The following is a 22,231-nucleotide window of genomic DNA, read 5'->3' as shown; positions in this document are numbered from 1 at the left end:
TCTCCCCATAAAAAGCAGTCCTGAAAAAAAATCCAAACTATATCCTGTTAAATGTACGTACATATTCTTTTGAGTAATTTCACATTGTTTTTTTTTCCTTTGGGATTATAAAAATGTGTGAGATTATCACTTTTCTGTTTCTGGCATTTTCTGGTTATTATATCTGTGGACTCTTCTATAAGCCCTTTCAATTTCCAACCTGAACTTGTTTTACAAATACTGAGAAGTCCCTACTTTACTAAGTCTTCATTCTGGCTCTGTTGATGCTTCTGCTCTAGAAACTTGTTATTTGTAGTTTATTTTTTTTTCTTTTTAAAATTTTTTAAACAAAGTGAATCAGTTATACATATACATATGTTCCTATATCTCTTCCCTCTTGCGTCTCCCTGCCCCCCACACTCCCTATCCCACCCCTCTAGGTGGTCACAAAGCACCGAGCTGCTCTCCCTGTGCTATGCCGCTGCTGCCCACGAGCTATCTACTTTACGTTTGGTAGTGTATATATGTCCATGCCACTCTCTCACTTTGTCACAGCTTACCCTTCCCCCTCTCCATATCCTTAAGTCCATTGTCTAGTAGGTCTGTGTCTTTATTCCTGTCTTACCCCTAGGTTCTTCATGACATTTTTTTTCTTAAATTCCATATATATGTGTTAGCATACGGTATTTGTCTTTCTCTTTCTGACTTACTTCACTCTGTATGACAGACTCTAGGTCCATCAACCTCACTACAAATAACTCAATTTTGTTTCTTTTTATGGCTGAGTAATATTCCATTGTATAATATGTGCCACATCTTCTTTATCCATTCGTCCGATGATGGACACTTAGGTTGTTTCCATGTCCCGGCTATTATAAATAGAGCTGCAATGAACATTTTGGTACATGACTCTTTTTGAATTATGGTTTTCTCAGGGTATATGCCCAGTAGTGGGATTGCTGGGTCATATGGTACTTGTATTTGTAGTTTTTTAAGGAACCTCCATACTGTTCTCCATAGTGGCTGTACCAATTCACATTCACACCAGCAGTGCAAGAGTGTTCCCTTTTCTCCACACCCTCTCCAGCATTTATTGTTTCTAGATTTTTTGATGATGGCCATTCTGACTGGTGTGAGATGATATCTCATTGTAGTTTGGATTTGCATTTCTCTAATGATTAATGATGTTGACCATTCTTTCATGTGTTTGTTGGCAGTCTGTATATCATCTTTGAAGAAATGTCTATGTCTTCTGCCCATTTTTGGATTGGGTTGTTTGTTTTTTTGTTATTGAGCTGCATGAGCTGCCTGTAAATTTTGGAGAGCAATCCTTTGTCAGTTGCTTCAGTAGCAAATATTTTCTCCCATTCTGAGGGTAGTCTTTTGGTCTTGTTTATGGTTTCCTTTGCCGTGCAAAATCTTTTAAGTTTCATTAGGTCCCATTTGTTTATTTTTGTTTTTATTTCCATTTCTCTAGGAGGTGGGTCAAAAAGAATCTTGCTGTGATTTATGTCATAGAGTGTGCTGCCTATGTTTTCCTCTAAGAGTTTGATAGTTTCTGGCGTTACCTTTAGGTCTTTAATCCATTTTTAGCTTATTTTTGTGTATGGTGTTAGGGAGTAATCTAACCTCATACTTTTACATGTACCTGTCCAGTTTTCCCAGCACCACTTATTGAAGAGGCTGTCCTTTCTCCACTGTACATTCTTGCCTCCTTTATCAAAGATAAGGTGACCATACGTGCGTGGGTTTATCTCTGGGCTTTCTATTCTGTTCCATTGATCTTTCTGTTTTTCTGCCAGTACCATACTGTCTTGATTACTGTAGCTTTGTAGTATAGTCTGAAGTCAGGAAGCCTGATTCCTCCAGCTCCATTTTTCGTTCTGAAGATTGCTTTGGCTATTCGGGGTCTTTTGTGTTTCCATACAAATTGTGAAATTTTTTGTTCTAGTTCTGTGAAAAATGCCAGTGGTAGTTTGATAGGGATTGCACTGAATCTCTAGATTGCTTTGGGTAGTAGAGTCATTTTCACAATGTTGGTTTTTCCAATCCAAGAACATGGTATATCTCTCCATCTATTTGTATCCTCTTTAATTTCTTTCATCAGTGTCTTATAATTTTCTGCATACAGGTCTTTTGTCTCCTTAGGTAGGTTTATTCCTAGATATTTTATTCTTTTTGTTGCAATGGTAAATGGGAGTGTTTTCTTGATTTCACTTTCAGATTTTTCATCATTAGTGTATAGGAATGCCAGAGATTTCTATGCATTAATTTTGTATCCTGCTACTTTCCCAAATTCATTGATTAGCTCTAGTAGTTTTCTTGTAGCATGTTTAGGATTCTCTATGTAGAGTGTCATGTCATCTGCAAACAGTGACAGCTTTACTTCTTTTCCGATTTGGATTCCTTTTATTTCCTTTTCTTCTCTGATTGCTGTGGCTAAAACTTCCAAAACTATGTTGAATAAGAGTGGTGAGAGTGGGCAACCTTGTCTTGTTCCTGATCTTAGTGGAAATGCTTTCAGTTTTTCACCATTGAGGACGATGTTGGCTGTGGGTTTGTCATATATGGCCTTTATTATGTTGAGGAAAGTTCCCTCTATGCCTACTTTCTGCAGGGTTTTTATCATAAATGGGTGTTGAATTTTGTCGAAAGCTTTCTCTGCATCTATTGAGATGATCATATGTTTTTTCTCCTTCAATTCGTTAATATGGTGTATCACATTGATTGATTTGCGTTTATTGAAGAATCCTTGCATTCCTGGAATAAACCCCACTTGATCATGCTGTATGATCCTTTTAATGTGCTGTTGCATTCTGTTGGCTAGTATTTTGTTGAGGATTTTTGCATCTATGTTCATCAGTGATATTGGCCTGTCGTTTTCTTTCTTAATGACATCTTTGTCTGATTTTGGTATCAGGGTGATGGTGGCATCGTAGAATGAGTTTGGGAGTGTTCCTCCCTCTGCTATATTTAGGAATAGTTTGAGAAGGATAGGTGTTAGCTCTTCTCTAAGTGTTTGATAGAATTCACCTGTGAGGCCATCTGGTCCTGGGCTTTTGTTTGTTGGAAGATTTTTAATCACAGTTTCAATTTCAGTGCTTGTGATGGGTCTGTTCATATTTTCTATTTCTTCCTGATTCACTTTTGGCAGGCTGTGCATTTCTAAGAATTTGTCCATTTTTTCCAGATTGTCCATTTTATTGGCATAGAGTTGCTTGTAGTAATCTCTCATGATCTTTTGTATTCTGCAGTGTCAGTTGTTACTTCTCCTTTTTCACTTCTAATTCTATTGAATTGAGTCTTCTCCCTTTTTTTTTTGACGAGTCTGGCTAATGGTTTATCAATTTTGTTTATCTTCTCAAAGAACCAGGTTTTAGTTTTATTGATCTTTGCTCTCGTTTCCTTCGTTTCTTTTTCATTTATTTCTCATCTGATTTTTATGATGTCTTTACTTCTGCTAACTTTGGGGTTTTTTGGTTGTTCTTTCTCTAATTGCTTTAGGTGCAAAGTTAGGTTGTTTATTCGAGATGTTTCCTGTTTTTTAAGGTAGGATTGTATTGCTATAAACTTCCCTCTCAGAACTGCTTTTGCTGCATCCCATAGGTTTTGGGTCGTCCTGTCTCCATTGTCATTTGTTTGTAGGTATTTTTTGATTTCCTCTTTGATTTCTTCAGTGATCACTTCGTTATTAAGTAGTGTATTGTTTAGCCCCCATGTATTTGTATTTTTTACAGATCCTTTCCTGTAATTGATATCTAGTCTCATAGTGTTGTGGTAGGAAAAGATACTTGATACAATTTCAATTTTCTTAAATTTACTGAGGCTTGATTTGTGACCCAAGATATGATCTATCCTGGAGAATGTTCCATGAGCAGTTGAGAAAAATGTGTATTCTGTTGTTTTGGGATGGAATGTCCTATAAATATCAATTAAGTCCATCTTGTGTAATGTATCATTTAAAGCTTGTGTTTCCTTCTTTATTTTCATTTTGGATGCTCTGTCCATTGGTGAAAGTGGGGTGTTAAAGTCCCCTACTATGAATGTGTTACTGTCGATTTCCCCTTTTATGGCTGTTAGTATTTGCCTTATGTATTGAGGTGTTCCTATGTTGGGTGCATAAATATTTACAATTGTTATATCTTCCTCTTGGATCGATCCCTTGATCATTATGCAGTGTCCTTCTTTGTCTCTTGTAATAGTCTTTATTTTAAAGTCTATTTTGTCTGATATGAGAATTGCTACTCCAGCTTTCTTTTGGTTTTCATTTGCATGGAATATCTTTTTCCTCCCCTTACTTTCAGTCTGTATGTGTCTGTAGGTCTGAAGTGGGTCTCTCATAGACAGCATATATATGGGTCTTGTTTTACTATCCATTCAGCCAATCTGTGTCTTTTGGTGGGAGCATTTAGTCCATTTACATTTAAGGTAATTATCGATACGTATGTTCCTATTCCCATTTTCTTAATTGTTTTGGGTTCGTTAGCGTAGGTCTTTTCCTTCTCTTGTGTTTCTTGCCTAGACAAGTTCCTTTAGCATTTGTTGTAAAGCTGGTTTGGTGATGCTGAACTTCACGCTCAGCTTTTGCTTGTCTGTAAAGGTTTTAATTTCTCCATCAAATCTGAATGAGATCCTTGCTGGGTAGAGTAATCTTGGTTGCAGGTTTTTCTCCTTCATCACTTTAAATATGTCCTGCCACTCCCTTCTGGCTTGCAGAGTTTCTGCTGAAAGATCAGCTCTTAACTTTATGGGGATTCCCTGGTGTGTTATTTGTTGTTTTTCCCTTGCTGCTTTTAATATGTTTTCTTTGTATTTAATTTTTGACAGTTTGATTATTATGTGTCTTGGCGTGTTTCTCCTTGGATTTTTCCTGTATGGGACTCTCTGTGCTTCCTGGACTTGATTAACTATTTCCTTTCCCATATTAGGGAAGTTTTCAACTCTAATCTCTTCAAATATTTTCTCCGTCCCTTTCTTTTTCTCTTCTTCTTCTGGAACCCCTATAATTCGAATGTTGGTGCATTTAATGTTGTCCCAGCGGTCTCTGAGACTGTCCTCAGTTCTTTTCATTCTTTTTTCTTTATTCTGCTTTGCAGTAGTTATTTCCACTATTTTATCTTCCAGGTCACTTACCCGTTCTTCTGCCTCAGTTATTCTGTTATTGATCCCATATAGAGTATTTTTAATTTCATTTATTGTGTTGTTCATCGTTACTTGTTTCCTCTTTAGTCCTTCCAGGTCCTTGTTAAATGTTTCTTGCATTTTGTCTATTTCCAAGATTTTGGATCATCTTTACTATCATTATTCTGAATTCTTTTTCAGGTAGACTGCCTATTTCCTCTTCATTTGTTAGGTCTGGCAGGTTTTTATCTTGCTCCTTCATCTGCTGTGTGTTCTTCTGTCTTCTCATTTTGCTTATCTTACTGTGTTTGGGGTCTCCATTTTACAGGCTGCAGGTTCATAGTTCCCGTTGTTTTTGGTGTCTGTCCCCAGTGGCTAAAGTTGGTTCAGTGGGTTGTGTAGGCTTCCTGGTGGAGGGGACTAGTGCCTGTGTTCTGGTGGATGAGGCTGGATCTTGTCTTTCTGGTGGGTAGGTCCACGTCTGGTGGTGTGTTTTGGGGTGTCTGTGGACTTATCATGATTTTAGGCAGCCTCTCTACTAATGGGTGGGGTTGTGTTCCGGTCTTGCTAGTTGTTTGGCATAGGTGTCCAGCACTGTAGCTTGCTGGTCGTTTAGTGAAGTTGGGTGCTGGTGTTGAGATGGAGATCTCTGGGAGATTTTCTCTGTTTGATATTATGTGGAGCTGGGAGGTCTCTTGTGGACCAGTGTCCTGAAGTTGGCTCTCCCACCTCAGAGGCACAGCACTGACTCCTGGTTGCAGCACCAAGAGCCTTTCATCCACACAGCTGACCAGTCCTCCTCCAAAGTGTCAAAGTCTTGAAAAACAAGGAAAGCCTGAGAAACTGTCACAGGCAAGAGAAACCCAAGGAGACAGGATGATCTGCTGTACTGTGGCCTCCTGGAAGGAATCAGTTGTGGAAGCTGCAAGTCCCAAACCAACGGGCATCGGGGTTGGTTTCTGATAAAAGCTCTCTTGTTGGCGTGCAGATGACTGCCTTGCTGTGTTCTCACATGGTGGAGATGGCTGTTATTTGTAGTTTAAAATTTCTAGTTCTGTTCTTGGTGTCTGTTATCTTCTCTTACATCCTTTTCAACTTTTAGCTTGCTGTGTGTCATGCCTTATAATGGAGTGCACCTAGTTATCCCAGATGCTTAGCAGAAAAAGGTGGAGAAGACAATGCTCAAAGATTTTTGAGAAATGTTACAAGGTGGAGTCACTTCATGTGTACATTTAACTTAGGCAGTTTACACAAGTCACCAAAAGAAAGAAAAGATAGCTATTTAAACAGTGGAGGTGACTATTCCTGGTTTTGTCAGCGATAATATGCCCTGGAGTTAGCATGAAATGGGAGATGTGACTCTGCCAGCCCCTTAGTTAACTCTGGGTTCTGTGTGTCTCTCATAGTGTAATTATCTCAACTGGGTTGAAAATGAGTCTCAGATCTGAAGATACTGCAAGACCCCTGACATAAGCCAACTACCCCCATCTAGTGCTCAACCAAAGAAACAGCAGCCTCTTCCTATTAGAGGAAAAAATGGATTAGTGCGAGATGCTAGGTCAGTTTCCCGTATGTGTGCCTTTGTATTTTTCATGACTGATTTTGACTATATGTGATTTTCACATCCCATACTAAATTTTGATTGTAACTGCCATTTAAGAAAGGACCGCATGGTATTCCTGCCTGTCTCTCTCATAGAAATTCATAAAGTATATAGTTTGATACACAATAAAGACATATTAATGAAGCATTTCAGCAAAAGAATGCTTAACTCTATCTTACCCAGTGCTTCACAAACGTACTTGACCTGAGAATGGTTTCTTGGTCCTGCCTTTTATGATCCTTTGAACAGTCTTGGGGAACACTTTTGAAAATGCTATTTTAAAGCAGTTCACTTTGAATGTATACTCTGTAGAGCTCAATCTCCAATTTGTAGGAGACCATTTTGATTTAAATAGTACCACCTAAAACCGTTTCAACTTGAGTTTTGGGAATACCGTTCTTAGTAAGCCGACTGTGCTCAGATGCTTATTGTCTTTGCAGGAAAGCTAGCTGAGCAGAGGAAGCATGGCGACGCAGCCACAGTTTTGGAACAGTACGCCCAGGTAAACTCAGTGACTCCCATCCACACCCCCTCCCCCACACCCAATCAACAAGCAAGTACCTTAGTGATCATGAAAATTAAAGGAACTGTGGGTATTTAGGAAATGCAGAGATAGTATTTCCCCTGAGGGTCTCCCATCTTGCTGGCTTGACTTGGTAGTCTAAATTCAGTATATCTCTAAGTAATTACACTTGCTGTGACAAAGAACTCTATTATAATATGCACTAGTGGCTTGACCTTGGTAGAAAGTATAAGTTAAATCTGAAGGGAGTTATACCTTTTGTATTAACTTGCCAAAGTAGAAACAATGAGAAAAGACGGTTCTCAACCAAAGGGATGGAGCGTTACACCCTTTTTTGGCTTTCACTCCCGTTCTTTCTGTTGGAAATGTCTCTTCTACCTCGGGCAGCTTGATGGGTTCCAATTTCCCACCAGATTATAAAGATAAGTACCTACACCAGCTTTTGATAGAATTCTAGGATTTATTATGAAAATAATAAAGCCTATGCACTGTCACAGACTTAACAGGACACAGGTACACAATTAATACCAGAGATTCCTGCCTCTAGGGTTTTGGCCTTTGATGAGAAAGTGTTACAGTTGTCACTAGTGGGCACATCTGCATAACAAAATTGTGCTTTTAAAATACTTCATTGTCTTTCATGCAATAAGAGTGAGTGAAACAAGGTAACTGTGATATCATTAGATCCTGGAAAGAAAATATGTTGGGTGATTGAGCTGAAAACATGAAGATATATCCCACCTAAGATGGTTAATTAAATGGATAAGATGCCTGCTTTTGATTTCTAACATTTCTTTTTGACTTTCTTAGAATTTCCAACTCTCTGCTTACATGACCCATCTGTTCTTGCACGTTGTTTTTTCCATTAGAGGTGTTATCATATTTATTGCACTGATCTTAAGTTCCCAGCCTCACAATCTCAACATCCCTGCCGTATCAGAGTCGTGTTCTGATGCTTGCTTTGACTCTTCAGACTGGTTTTTAATCCCTTTTGTATGCCTTGTAATTTTCTGTCAAAAGCCTAATGTGTGTGATATACTGGGTTAAAGCAAATCTGATAAATAGGTCTTTAATGATATGGTGATGAGGCTGGGGGTTGGGTAGGAGAAGTGTTCTGTAGTCCTTTGATTAGCTGGCAGTCTTTAAGTGAGCATGTACCTCATCTGTGAACTTCACCAGTGCTTCTCAGTTTTTTTTCACTCCTTAGGTAGGACAGGAAGGTTAGAGGGGGCTGGAGTTGGGTATTTCCCTGCCTCCACATTGGTTAGGCCCTGGTGAAACCCACTTCGATTAGGCTCTGCCAAAATCACTTGAGTGCAGGTCTTGTTAAGAAGATCAGTATTTTCAAATGTCTGCTTTTCCCTTCCCCCTGCTAGAAGTACATAGTCACCCTGAAAAGTTCTGGTAGGGCTCCTGGAGGTAAAAACTCACAAAAGTGTAGGAATTTCCGTAAGTATGGACCCCTGTAGAGTTTTTAACTCTTGGCCTTGTCTACAGTGAGTGATATTAGCTGGAGAAATTCAGTCTTTCACCCTAAGTGTGATGTTTGCTAGCTTTTTTGGGAGTTTAATAGGTGTGAGAAACTGGGAGGGCCAAATCTCGGCCACCTGTTTTGTAAATAAAGTTTTATTGGAACATAGCCCCACCATTTGTTTACCCATTGTCTGTGGCTGCTTTTGCACTTAAAACCACAGAGTTGAAGAGTTGTGACAGAGACAGTCTGGATGAAAGTCCCAGAAAGCCTAAAATATTAACTCTCTAGCCTTTTACAGAAAAAATTTGCCAATCCTAGCCCACTTGTGTTGAGGAAATTCCCTTTTATTCCTGGTTCTGAGAGTTTTTATCATGAACGGGTATTGAAGTTTGCTGATTGCCTCTTAAGCTAAGATGTTTTCTGTTTTGTTTTTAGACCAGTGATAGGGTGAATTGTATTTGTTTTTTCTTTTTTTTAATTGAAGGATAATAGTTTATTTACAATGTTGTGTTAATTTCTGCTATACAGCAAAGTGATTTGGCTGTACATATATATACATTCGTTTTTATATATTATTTTCCATTATGGTTTATCATAGGATACTGACTATATACTTCTCTGTGCTATACAGTAGGACCTTGTTGTTTATCCATTCTATATATAATAGCTTACATCTGCTCACCCCAACCTCCCACTCCATCCCTCCCCCACCCTCTTCCCCCTTGGAAACAAGTCTGTTCTCTATGAGCGTGAATCTGTTTCTGTCTCGTACATAGGTTCATTTGTGTCATATTTTAGACTCCACATATAAGTGACATCAATGTGGTATTTGTCTTTCTGACTTTCTTCACTTAGTATGATAATCTCTTGTTGCTGCAAATACCATTGTTCTTTTATATGGCTGAGTAGCATTCCATTGTATATATGTACCACATCTTCTTTATCCATTCATCAGTTGATGGACATTAAGACTGTTTCCATGTCCTGGCTATTGTGAATAGTGCTGCTATGAACATAGGGGTACATGTATCTTTTTGGATTACAGTTTTGTCTGGATATATGCCCAGGAGTGGGATTGCTGGCTCATATGGTAATTCTATTTTTAGTTTTCTGAGGAACCTCCATACTGTTTTCCATAGCAGCCACACCAACTTACATTCCCACCAGTGGTGTAGGAGGGTTCCCTTTCCTTCACATCCTCTCCAACATGTGATTTTACAGAGTTTTAATGATGGCCATTCTGACCTGTGTGAGGTGGTACCTCATTGTAGTTTTGATTTGCATTTCTCTAATAATTGGCGCTGTTGAGCATCTTTCCATGTGCCTCTTGGCCATCTGTATGTTATTGGGAGAAATGTGTATTTTGGTCTTATGCCCATTTTTCGATTTGGTTGTTTGTTGAGTTGTATGAACTGTTTGTATATTTTGGAATTTATGCCCTTGTCCATAGCATCATTTAGAAATATTTTCTGCCATTCTGTAGGTTGTCTTTTCGTTTTGTTTATGGTTTCCTTTGCTGTGCAAAAGCTTCTAAGTTTGAAATGGTCCCATTTATTTTTATTTCCATTGCCTTGGAAGACTAACCTAAGAAAACATTGGTACGATTTATATCAATGTTTTGCCTATGATCTCTTCTAGAGATACAACAGAACATATAATGATACAATAGAACAGTTAGAGTTAATTGATGTTTCCAGGACATTACATCCAAAAAACCAGAATTCACATTCTTTCCAAGTGCACATGGAACATCCTCTAGGACTGACCACATACCAGGGCACAAAACAAACCTCAACAAATGTAAGAGTGTAGGAATTATTTGTAGCATCTTCTCAGACCACAGTGCCATGAAACTTGAAATCACAGAAAAGGAAATGCGAAAAACAATTACATGAGACTAAACACCATGCTACTAAAAAAACAATGGGTCAATGAGGAAATGAAAAATTACCTTGTGACAAATGACAGTGAAAATACAGCCATACAAAATCTAGGGGATGCAGCAAAACCAGTTCTAGGGGAAGTTTACCACAATACAGGCCTTCCTTACAAAACAAGAAAAATCTCAACCTAACCAACCACTTAAAAGAATTACAAACAAAACAAAGTCAGAAGAAAGGAAAGAATAAAGATCAGAGAGGAAGTAATAGAGATAAAAAAAAAAAAAAAGGACAAAAACCAATAAAAGCAAGAGCTGGTTATTTGAAAGGGTAGACAAAATTGACAAAACTCTCCAGGCACGAAAAGACAAGAGAACCTAAATAAGCAAAATAAGAAATGAAAAATCAACCAGTTACACAGAAAAAACTATAAGGGAATACTATAAACAGTTATATACCAACAGATTTGAAAACCTAGATGTAATAAACAAGTTTCTAGAAACACAGAGCCCACCAAAATTGAATCAAGAAGAAATAGACAATTTGAAAAACTCCCTACAAAGTCCAGGACTGGATGGCTTCACAGGTGAAGTGTACCAAACATACAAAGAAGAACCTATACCAATCCTTCTCAAACTCTTTGAAAACACTGAAGAGGAGGGAACACTACCAAAGACATTCTATGAAGCCACCATCACCCTGATACCAAAACTGGACAAAGATATCACCTAAAAAGAAAATTACAAGCCAATATCTTTCATGAATACAAATGCAGAAATTCTCAACAAAATATTAGCAAATTGAATCCAACAACACATGAAGAAGATCATACATGGGACTTCCCTGGTGGTGCAGTGGTTAAGAATCCGCCTGCTAATGCAGGGTACACGGGTTCAATCCCTGGTCCGGGAATATCCCACATGCCATGGAGCAGCTAAGCCTGCGCACCACAACTACTGAAGCCTGCGCTCCTAGAGCCCGTGCTCCACAAGAGAAGCCACTGCAGTGAGAAGCCCGCGCACTGCAATGAGGAGTAGCCCCCACTCTCCGCAACCAGAGAAAGCCCATGAGCATCAACAAAGACCCAACACAACCATAAATAAAAAATCACACACCAAGTGGGATTCATCCCAACTTCACAAGGATGGTTCAACATATGCAAATCAATGTGATACACCACATCAAAAGACAAGACAAAAACCACATGATCATCTCAATAGATGCAGAAAAAGCTTTTGACAAAATTCAGTGTCCATTCATAATAAAAACTCTTTCCAAAGTGGGTAGAGAGGCAACATATCTCAACATAATAAAACCTATTTATGACAAACCCACAGCCAATATAATACTCAATGGTGAAAAGCTGAAAGCCCTCCTGCTAAAATCTGGAACAAGACAAGGATGCTCACTTTCACCACTTCTACTGAACATAGAACTGTAAGTCCTAACCACAGCAGTCAGATAAGAAAAAGAAATAAAAGGTATCCAAATTGGGAGGGAAGAGGTAAAGTTTTCGTTATCTGCAGATGACATGATCCTGTATATAGAAAATCCTAAGCACTCCACACAAAAACTACTAGAACTGATAAATGAATTCAGTAAGTACCAGGATACAACATACAGAAACTGGTTGCATTTCTTTACACTAACAATGAAATATCAGAAAGGGAATGTAAAAAAAAAAATACCTTTTAACATCACAGCCCCAAAATAAAAATACTTAGAAGTAAACAAGACTTATATGCTGAGAAGTATAAAACATTAATAAAGGAAATTAAAGATGATTCAAAGAAATGGAAAGATATCCCATGCTCTTGAAATGGAAAAATTAATATTATGAAAATGGCCATACTACTGAAAGCAATCTACATATTTAACGCAATCCCTATCAACTTACCTATGACATTTTTCACATAACTAGAACAAATAATCCTAAAATTTACATGTAACCATAGAAGACCCAGGATTGCCAAAGTAATCCTGAGGAAAAGAACAAAGCAGGAGGTGTAAACCTTCCAGACTTCAGACAATACTACCAAGCTACAGTAATCAAAACTGTGATATAGGCACAAAAACAGACACATGGATCAATGGAACAAAACAGAACTCAGAAATAAACCCACACACCTATGGTCAATTAAACCTTAAAGGAGGCAAGAATATAAAATGGGAAAAAGACAGTCTCTTAAGCAAGTGATACTGGGAAAGTTGGAGAGCTGCATGTAAATCAATGAAGTGAGAACATACCTTTACACCATGCACAAAAATAAACTCAAAATGCCTTAAAGTTTATTTTTAAGAAATCCTCTTCAATTATGACTATGAAAAATCCCTCAGATGTGTGCATGTGTATATATATGTAGATACATATGGAAAATAAATTTATTTTAAAATACGTGGCAATGCTAAGAAATTACACCAAGCTATACTCATAAAGCCATAATAAAAACATTAGCTCCTGCCTCTGTTTTTTAAAGAAGTCTAAATTTAAAATGTGCATTTATTGGAGAAAGTCCTCTGCAAGTTTCCTCTTGATGTCTGGAGCATCTGAACAAAGCTGATTCCATGGAACAAACTAAATAACTGAGGCTTTTAGCTTCTTGCATGAATTTGCTTTGGGAAGAGGCCAAATTTGGGGGAAGAATTATATACTCTTCTCTAGAACTTGACAAAATCTTTCCCACAAATTAAGCATTCACAACTCCAAGGAGTTTCTCCTTTGCCCATACACAGCACTTTTCCCCACGAATTCACCCTTGACTTGGCCTTCAATTTGGAAGGTCTGCTCTCACCTGCTTCTACTCCAAATGAATAAAATTCCATCTTGCTCAGAGAGAGAGTAATTGATAGTAATTTATATTCACACAAATTCTTTTTTGCTGCTTCAATATATTATTTCAAGGAAAGTGAACATCCATGCAAAGTCACACCATTATCAACAGACACATTTACTTCTATTTCCTACCCATCAGCATGGGTCCCTTTACTATTATCCATAGCAAGAGCACTATAATATATTAAAATGACATGTAAGTTACCATGTTCATTAATCCACACCAAAGAGTAGTCACAAAGCACTTGCAGCCTTTCAACGTTGGGCACTTAATTATAGATATTCTTCTTCTACTTTTTCTATTATTTTGTGAAAATTTTCAGACACACAGAAAATATGAATTATACAGTGAACACACCTAGATTCTAAAGTTTACATTTTGCTATACTAGGCAAAGGCTTCTTTAGTTACACAATTCTGGGTATACCTATACTCTGACATCCTGTTGGTTTACGTAGAGTAATAAAGGTCTGGTTCTGGTATTAAAAGCATGAAAGAGGTTGTTAACCTTACCCAAGAGTCAACCACAAACTACTGTCAAAATGAACTGAGCTTTTTTCTAGACTTACCAAAAAGAGATAACATTCTCATTTCTTCCAAAGAAAAGAACTAAAAGACAGAGGTCAGTTAAGCACCATAAAGAAAAATAAATGAAATGACCTAGATACTGACAAAAACATTATGTTAAAAGAAGCAACATTTGGAGAAAAAGGAGTAACTTACTACTGTTCATGCCTATGATGCACACTGCTCACCATCCCAAATGTACGCAATACTGTTTCAGAAATTCTAATCTGTTCCAGCTCTAACACTGCTAACTCTAGCAGAACATTCACAGGCAATAAAAATAGTCCATATGGACACTGTAGTGATAGGAGGCTCAAACCAGTTATAACTGGAAGCACATGACCTGGCAAGATATTACAAAGTAACCGCTGTCAGCCTAGGAAAGCTTAGAATATCAAAGGATAGATTTCACTTTTCACTCTGCTTTAGTTCAAGGTGAAGTCATTTAAATGATTAAATTAGACCTATCGTTGGGAGCACTAATAGCCATTAGTTGTTTATACATAAGGCTTTCCTCAAGGAACATAAAACAATTCGAAAACATTATTTAACTTCTCTTCACACTTTTGAGGTAGCAGCCACGAAACATTCCCAATTAACTGAGGCACAAATCAATTCTGTGATTTGTCTGCTTACGGTCCCAATATGATTCCGACCTGTAGCTGGGAATGAAACCCAATGTCCTGATTACCATAAATACCAGAAATATGCTCTCAGTCAGCGCTAAGTAGAAGAACAGTAATTTTTACAAAGTGATGCCATATGGGTCAAAGCTTAAAGCCTTGCTAACGATTAAGATTATACGCAAAATAAAACAGAACTGGTGTCCGCTGAGGTCTGCTGCACAGAGCAGCTCTCCGCAATGCTAAGGTAGATGGTCTTACTCTCCCCAGTTCCCAGCAGCCAGGCCTCGAGTGAGGAGTGGAAGGAAAACAGCCTTCTCTGCCAGAGCCCTCCTAACTGGGGTCAGAGTCACTCTAGAAGGCTCAGTTTCCACTGGGTTCTTCTGTTGATCTTTGGTGGTATAAAAAGCTCAGCATCTGAAAGAAAGGAGAGGGAAATTGTGATAGACACACTATTTTTTCTTGGTGGGAGCTGAGGCAAGTAACTCTAAGCTAAAATTAGGCAACTGGGCTTTGCACCTACAAGACGACCATCAGAACCAGAGTTAATGTTCCATCAAACTATACACCTAAGATCTGTACATATTACTGTATGTAAAATTTACATCAATTATAAGAGTAAAAAAAAGTAGTGGCGTGTATTCAGTATGTAAAGTTAATGGACAGAAGATGCTTTATGATAAAAATTTCTGCAAACACACTGATTAAAAATGTCCATATTTTTAAAAAATAAATAAATGGAGGTGGTGGGTGATGGTTGGGGGAAATTTGTCACCGTTAGATAAAACTTGCAGGCCCTCTTTCAGTTAGATTTATGGAGTCTCTTATCTAAGTAGGAATCACATACAGGAAGTAGAGACATGAGAAAACATGCATATAAAAAAATGGTCTTTCTCAGTATTATTCATAGTACATCTGTATATATGACCCATACAGACATGAAAAATTATTTACATGAATATTTTGAAATGTGTGAAAAATGCTCAAGATAAAATTTTAAAAACATGGTTTTCATTATACATATATACATGCATGGTACACATGTATGACTAGAAATTATTAAATCTTAATTTTCTTTGCCACACTGCACAATCCAGATTTTCTCTACTAATCATAACAGTTTTATAATTTCACATACAATTACTATTCTCTACACCCCCAAACAAAAATCTATATAGACAGAAAGACCACAAGAAGTTTCGCTTATTTATAATATTGGAAAAGCCTACTTAAATTCATTGTCAACAAGCTCCATAATTTTATGTTAAATAGTGGGTAAACTTTGAATGAGACTCCATCATTTTTTAAAAAAGAAACAAGTTCTGAAAAGTGTATTTTATTTTTAAAAATTAGGCATAACTACAATTATATTTGATTCTTAGACTTAACTAAATATAAATACCAAGTATTGACTTATTGGCAGGAAAGAAATTATTCTGACAAACTGTATGACAGCAGGACATGACATCTTTCACATTTCCATGTTTGAATTTCACAGCACAGAGAGAGTCATTTCACAAAAATAATTTGAGGACTTTATCAGTTTTTCCAAGGACTTCTCTTAATCCTTTGATAGTCAAATCATACTCATTTGAAGAATTTTGTTATCAACTGTAACAAGTCCAGTTTCGCTGTGATTTAAGCACTACTGTGGTAAAACGTTAATCCATTTTATGAAATGGATTACATTTTTGCAGACTTGCAATCAACCTGCATGGTACTACGTTGCATCTTAACATGAAACAATCAGAAAATGCCCCATCAAGTCACTGATCCCCTACTACTACTGTTAGCTGGGAAGGGGCAGGTGAGGAATATTTGAGAGGAACTAATTTTGTGAGTAGCTCATCCGCCTCTTTTTGGGTTATGAGAACTTCTCCTTTCCTAAACAATCTACAGTAGTGTTCCTACACAGGGACACGGATAATACATACTCTGATAATGAGGAGCCTCAAAATTTTAAAGTCTTTAAGGCTCAGCTGGGAAATGGAAGTGCTCTTTGATAAAGCCAACTAGACCACCCTAGAGAAAGGTGTGACTGAACTTGACCTGAAGGTCAGCACCAAGCCAGCAGTGAGGAAAAGAGGGGACAGAAATCACAACTGGATTAGACACATTACAAACTAAACAATTACCAAACAGCCTCTGGCCTGAGATGAACTGTAGCATCTCAGAAATAAGTGTACGTTTTGGGACTGATACCAAAGGCAGCTTGCCAGCCTCCAGGAAGAAGGGGATCTAGGGATACAGCAGTTAACTGTCTGCATATATGAGCTTAGCTGGAATGGAAGGGAGTTAATTTATTCCTGGTAGCAATATAAGCCATGAAAGTTAAACTTGACATGGCTCCCACAAATGCTACTTCAAATGTTATCAAAATGCGACCACAGTAGAGCATTTAGATGAAAAAATTGCAGAACATTGCCTATCACATGCCAGAAATGCAAATAGCAGCCGTAAAAACTGCCACCGTTTCAAAGCTAAAAAGAAGTTGCTATGCTTGACTGATCCACATGAAGGGCAAATACTGTGGCACCAAATTGATCTGTCAAAAGGTTTTTAACCAACTTTCAAAAGAAAGCCTTTAGGGCTTTTAAATTTGAGGAATATGTAACCTCACTGATGAGAATCCTCTCCCCCCCACCACAAAGAAACAGAACATTTTAGGAATTCAACAGAAAATGCAGATGAAATGCTAATCTTCTTTGGATTTGTTTTCAAATTATACTGTTAATCCTAAGTATGACTAAAATGGTCCAGCTCTTAAGCAGGAATATGAAAATGTCCCCAAGACACAATGCAAAACTGCCAATAGCCAAAAAGGATGATTCAGATGAATCCTTAAAATGTATGTGCAAATTAGACTGTTTAGGAGTCACACTTCTTCAACTGTGATGTGTCTGTATGGACTAGTGTATGCCATTGCATTAATAAGTGTGTATGTCAGAACAATTTTTTTTTAATTATACATTTAATGTCATATTGGATTTCTTACCCGCCAACCCAGGATCCCAACACTAAAGGCATTAAACTAATTTTACTAAAGACAGACTCTTAGAACTGAGGGAAAATAGTAGTGATTCCCCAATCTCTCCTTATACTACTAACCATCTCAACACTTAGAAAAAGATTCTCCTTCTGCTTAGTACTATAATAATTTAGAGAGAAAAAAATACTAACCAAGAACAGGAACTGAAGTCTTTTCTTGTTGGTAAGAGGCCATGATACTATTTGCAGTAGAATTGGGACCTAGAACCTAAGTAGAAAGTAGACTGAATCAGCAAAGATTATCTTATAATTCTGCTGACTGCAAATACCAAATCTCTACCAGCAATAAATAGCCTTTCATTTTTATTATGGTATCAAACACATAAGTGATTTTAATTTGCCAGTTTCTCCAGTCTCAATTCAGACCTCTACATCTCCTGTCCACCAGAAGAACAAGGTAATGATGGGGGGAAAACAGAAAAAGAAAATCTCAGTGATATATGCCTGGTCCTTTCCAAATAAGTGAGCCATACCCTGGGGGGAGGGGATATAATAATAAGCGGTTATAGAATACACAGAGCACCAGACTGTACTCAAAGATTTGTGAGAATTTTTACATTAAAACAATTCTGTGCATATCATGGAGGAGAATGCAAACTTGCACACGTGTTTAAGGTAAAACAAGAGACTTTGCAGGAATTCCACGCCCGCTCGAGCCTCAGCAGGCACACTCCAGGCCCTCCGCCTCGCCTTCACTCAGGTCTGCGTGTTCTCTCCTGGCGCACTCTCAGCAGTGATGTCACGTGCTCAGAACACTGCCATGTGACTATACCACGTAGTATACTGCATATATGACATTATCATGCTTTACCAACCAAAGCAAAAACACAATTTTCCTGGTCATTTCCCCTAGAAGACTCGTAAGTTGGTATCTTAGATGTTAACATGATCTGAATAGATGAGGATAAGGGAGAGCATTGGGAAGCATTATAAATTGTTAGCCTCGAAAGCACTAGTTCTGAAGGTGATCACATTTCTTCTAGGAAATACTTATAGTAAATTCAAGTATTTATGAGGGGCTAATTCTCAGTTGCATTTATCTTTATGGTTTGTAAAATGCTTTTATATCTACCCTCTCATCTAACCTTCAAAACATTCCAGTGAAGTATACAGGAGAGTATTATCCCCATTTATAACTGAGGAAATCAAGACCCAGTAAGCTTATGAGCCGATTTCCAGCCTCTCTCTCAGCTCCAAACCCACCCCTGCTATACACTGCTCGTGATGCTGGGACTGGGGGCCTGAGAAAACACCTCTCCTTGGACAGCCGTTATGCTCCAACAATAGCAGACACCAGCTGGATGGAGGAAGGAGAGGGAATTTGTTCCCTTGTTCGCTTGCTTTCACTCAACAGTAGCTCTGTACCCCAACAGTAGCTCTGTACCCCGCAGCAGCTGTTTGTTCCAGTTTCTGTTTATTTCTATACGCTTAGACCCAGCCTCAACCTGCCCCCTCGGCAATACCAGCACCAGCTGGCTGCCACCCCCTTCTCCAAGGTTCAAGAACCAGCTCTGCAGGGGCCTCACCTCCAAGCGTCTAAATTCTAAGAATCCCAGCTCTTCCTTTTGTTCCTTCAGCTTTATGGGTACAAGTGGCTGTCGGGTTTCAATCTCAATGTTCCTTCTCTGTGTTCCCTTTCTGCCTTCTCAGTCCTCTAGTACTTGGTTAACCAGTTCCATATATTAAACTCTCTCTGATAAAATAACAGCTGTGGTTTTTGTTTTTCCTTAATGGACTCTGACTGATAAACCAGCCTTTCTGAATCAAAACTGAAACTTTGAACAACAGACCTGAGATGTAAGAGACTGAGCAGACAGATATACACAATAAATAGATGACAATATATTAGAATTCTTGATGGGACACAAACAGCTTTAACATAATTAGCAAGCTTGTTACAACAACACAGAAGTGACAAGTCAAATTTACCATAAAACAAGAGAAAAAGCAATTGTCTGGGCTTCCTTTAAAGAACTCAGATCCCATCCATAAGTCTGAACAGAGAGGTGAGAGGCCAGTTCTGGTCCGAGCTTGCCCCCTACCCTGACCAATCTCACTGAAGGTCAGGGCAACCATCTGACATCTGACTTTCCCATCTTCTCCATGACAGCAGTTTCATGCAGAAAGGAGAAATAAAAAGCAAACTTAACCTAGGCCAAGGTGCGCTATGAACTATACTATCAAACATAAAATCTTCTTACTGACAGCTTAAACATAAGTCTAAGACAATTTAACTATTGTATAGTATGTTTTAAGAACAGGAAAATCTTTTGCTCTCACTATTAAGCGATTGTGTGAGAGTAATAACCTGTCAAAGTGATTTAAAAAAAAAAGAAGCACATTCTGTCTTTGAGGAAAACTTACAGGTGTAGCTGAACCCTGCTGGGGGGTGAGAGTCCAAATTTCTGGAAGTGACCTTTCCATTAGCTGCAGAGTATCTTCAAAGGCCTTCTGTAATTCCCTTCCTTGCTCATCAAACTCAAAGAGAAAGAGTATCTTTAAAATATGGTATATTTCATCTAGAGAGAAGAAATTTGAGAGTGGTAAGTTGTATCACCAGCTCCACTGCTAGAATCCTAACAGGAGTTTCTTTCCCAAGTGAAAATATCTAATAGCATACTACAATATCTCCCTCATTTTCTTCTTTCTCCCCAAAAGTTGGAATAATTCAACATATCTACTACAAAAAGAAAACAAACCCACTAGAGCCAAGCAGGAAAGCAGTGCCTCCTCTGTCTTTATCCTGGTTTCAGTGATAGTCTCTCACAGCTCAGGTAGGTGGATGCCAAAGAGGAAGACATCTAGGCTATTGGCTGAGAAGTTTTGTTTCAGGAATGCACCCTGAAGTGACGAATTTACTATGTTTTTTGTGGGCAAGAATCATCAGTATTGAGAATATACCTTTCAATTTTTCAGTGCCCTGCACCACATCACCCAATGCCTCCAAAAGGGCCAGATCCTCCAGTGGACTCCCTTCCTTGAGGCTGTGCTTCTTCCGTTCCGCTTTGCGCCGATTCTTAGATGATCTCCTGTTAGATATTAGAGATGTTTTAAAAGGGGCTCTCCTTGTGCTGAACAGATTAAAATGAATGTAACTACTGGCCACCAACTTTCTGGGAAACCAGAGTATATACAGATGGTATTTGTATTTTGGGGAAGATGGTGAAGGTGTTAAGATGATACATAAAAATTAAATTGGGAGAGAAAAGGCAGGAAATAATAAGGAAAACCCTAAAAAGTGATGCCTGGCCTTGAAGTTTTGATTAAAATACAGAATAAAATCGGATTTCATCTGATAAGAGGCAGAAAAATGAAAAGAACAAACAGCTTCAATTTTGTAGCAAAAACCAAATAAGTTTAAAGGCAACAAAATTAAGTTGAAGTAAGATAACAGACATACCAGATTGGAATTTGAATATCATAAAATATATATGAATCCCACATTCTCTCCTGCCTCAGAGATCTTTAATGATGCCATTTGTTTTGTCTGGGACTCTCACCCCAACTCTCAAAGCCCAGTTCTAGGTGGCTTTCTTGCAGTTTCTGATTGCCCCACACAACCTCACAGGTCTCCATTCTGAATTCCTAAAGCACAATTTGGTTTAAATATATAATCTTGCATTATACACTTTTGTTTCCCAAGGAAGAGTACAAGCTCTTATAACTCACATCTCCTTAAAAGGTTTTGGTAACATCCACTACAACTAGCTCGATTATACTTCTGACAAGTTGAATTTTGAATTGAAGAAGTGTGAAATCTTTTTTCTTTATAATCTTTATATTTTTCTCAGTGCCTACACATTATAGTCACTTAATATTTCTTAAATGAATAAAGTCAGATGTCATATATAAATTGAGTACCCAGTGTAAGCGCCATGTGGTTGATGGGCAAACACACAGGCCACGAAGTTGCAGCAGAAAACATTTCAAAGCTGAGTCTAATCTCTTAGATATGCTGCGAAGGTCCTTGCACAGCTTCCACAGGGCCTTGAAGAATGTCCTCCCCCTCCTGCTGCACTGTCCTGTTGGAAAACTGACCTATTTACTTGTACTTTCTCCGTATACCCAGGGCATGGTCAACGTGCTGAATAAACATGATACATACGCTGATATTCTGGAGTTACTGTGGGAATATTTGCCACTCATGTCACTGCCACTCATGACACTGCTAGTTTCAGAGAAGAGGTCTGACTCTTGACCGTGGGGTGCCTCATCATCTAGAGGAGAAGAACCAGACAGCATGAAAACTACCTGCAAATGAGGGTTTACCTTCAGTGGGGTAAGGGAACTACAGTTAACCAGGTCATATCTAAGGACATGAAAACTAGTACAAAGTCGATCTCAAAATGAAATAGATAATATATACAGTTTTATTACTGTAAACTAGTACTTTACCAAACGTCTTTATTCTTTTTACATAAAAAAATTTTACTTATTTATTTATTTATCTAGCTAGCTAGCTAGCTGCGCTGGGTCTTAGTTGTGGCATGTGGGATCTTCGTTGTGGCATCTAGTTCCCTGACCAGGGATCGAACCTGGGCACCCTGCATTGGGAGTGCAGAGTCTTAACCACTGGACCA

General features: G+C 38.2%; 2 protein-coding genes across 30 annotated transcripts in view; one reads left to right on the top strand and one right to left on the bottom strand.

Annotated features, from left to right (window-relative positions):
* The window catches only part of CTNNAL1 (catenin alpha like 1), a 128,307-nt gene that overhangs the window by 76,899 nt on the left and 29,177 nt on the right, over positions 1-22,231 (top strand). For 9 of the 25 annotated variants that reach the window (XM_089913540.1, XM_089913534.1, XM_089913533.1 and 6 more), the window contains one exon: positions 7,144-21,930. The exons of 1 other annotated variant lie outside the window; for it this stretch is intronic. The gene's annotated coding sequence lies outside the window, so the exon portion shown is untranslated. Of the gene's footprint in view, positions 1-6,506; positions 21,931-22,231 lie in introns of all 25 variants that reach the window. 15 more of the 25 variants (XM_089913532.1, XM_089913538.1, XM_089913535.1 and 12 more) reach the window with 12 other exon arrangements.
* The window catches only part of ELP1 (elongator acetyltransferase complex subunit 1), a 62,421-nt gene continuing 53,605 nt past the window's right edge, over positions 13,416-22,231 (bottom strand). For 2 of the 5 annotated variants that reach the window (XM_089913508.1, XM_089913507.1), the window contains 5 exons: positions 21,757-21,868; positions 20,553-20,680; positions 20,016-20,170; positions 17,784-17,859; positions 13,416-15,020 (listed from right to left, as the gene is read on the bottom strand). In XM_089913508.1, coding sequence (XP_089769634.1) covers positions 14,953-15,020; positions 17,784-17,859; positions 20,016-20,170; positions 20,553-20,680; positions 21,757-21,868 — 539 coding nt within the window. In that variant the 3' untranslated portion in view covers positions 13,416-14,952. Of the gene's footprint in view, positions 15,021-17,783; positions 17,860-20,015; positions 20,171-20,552; positions 20,681-21,714; positions 21,869-22,231 lie in introns of those variants that run through there. The other 3 variants (XM_089913509.1, XR_016393609.1, XM_089913510.1) reach the window with 3 other exon arrangements.

The sequence above is a fragment of the Delphinapterus leucas genome, chromosome 6, assembly GCF_059928025.1.
Source record: "Delphinapterus leucas isolate spDelLeu-1000000601 "Yukka" chromosome 6, BTC_Dleu_Yukka2, whole genome shotgun sequence".
Taxonomy (NCBI): Eukaryota; Metazoa; Chordata; class Mammalia; order Artiodactyla; family Monodontidae; genus Delphinapterus; species Delphinapterus leucas.
This window is presented reverse-complemented; position numbering and strand designations above follow the sequence as displayed.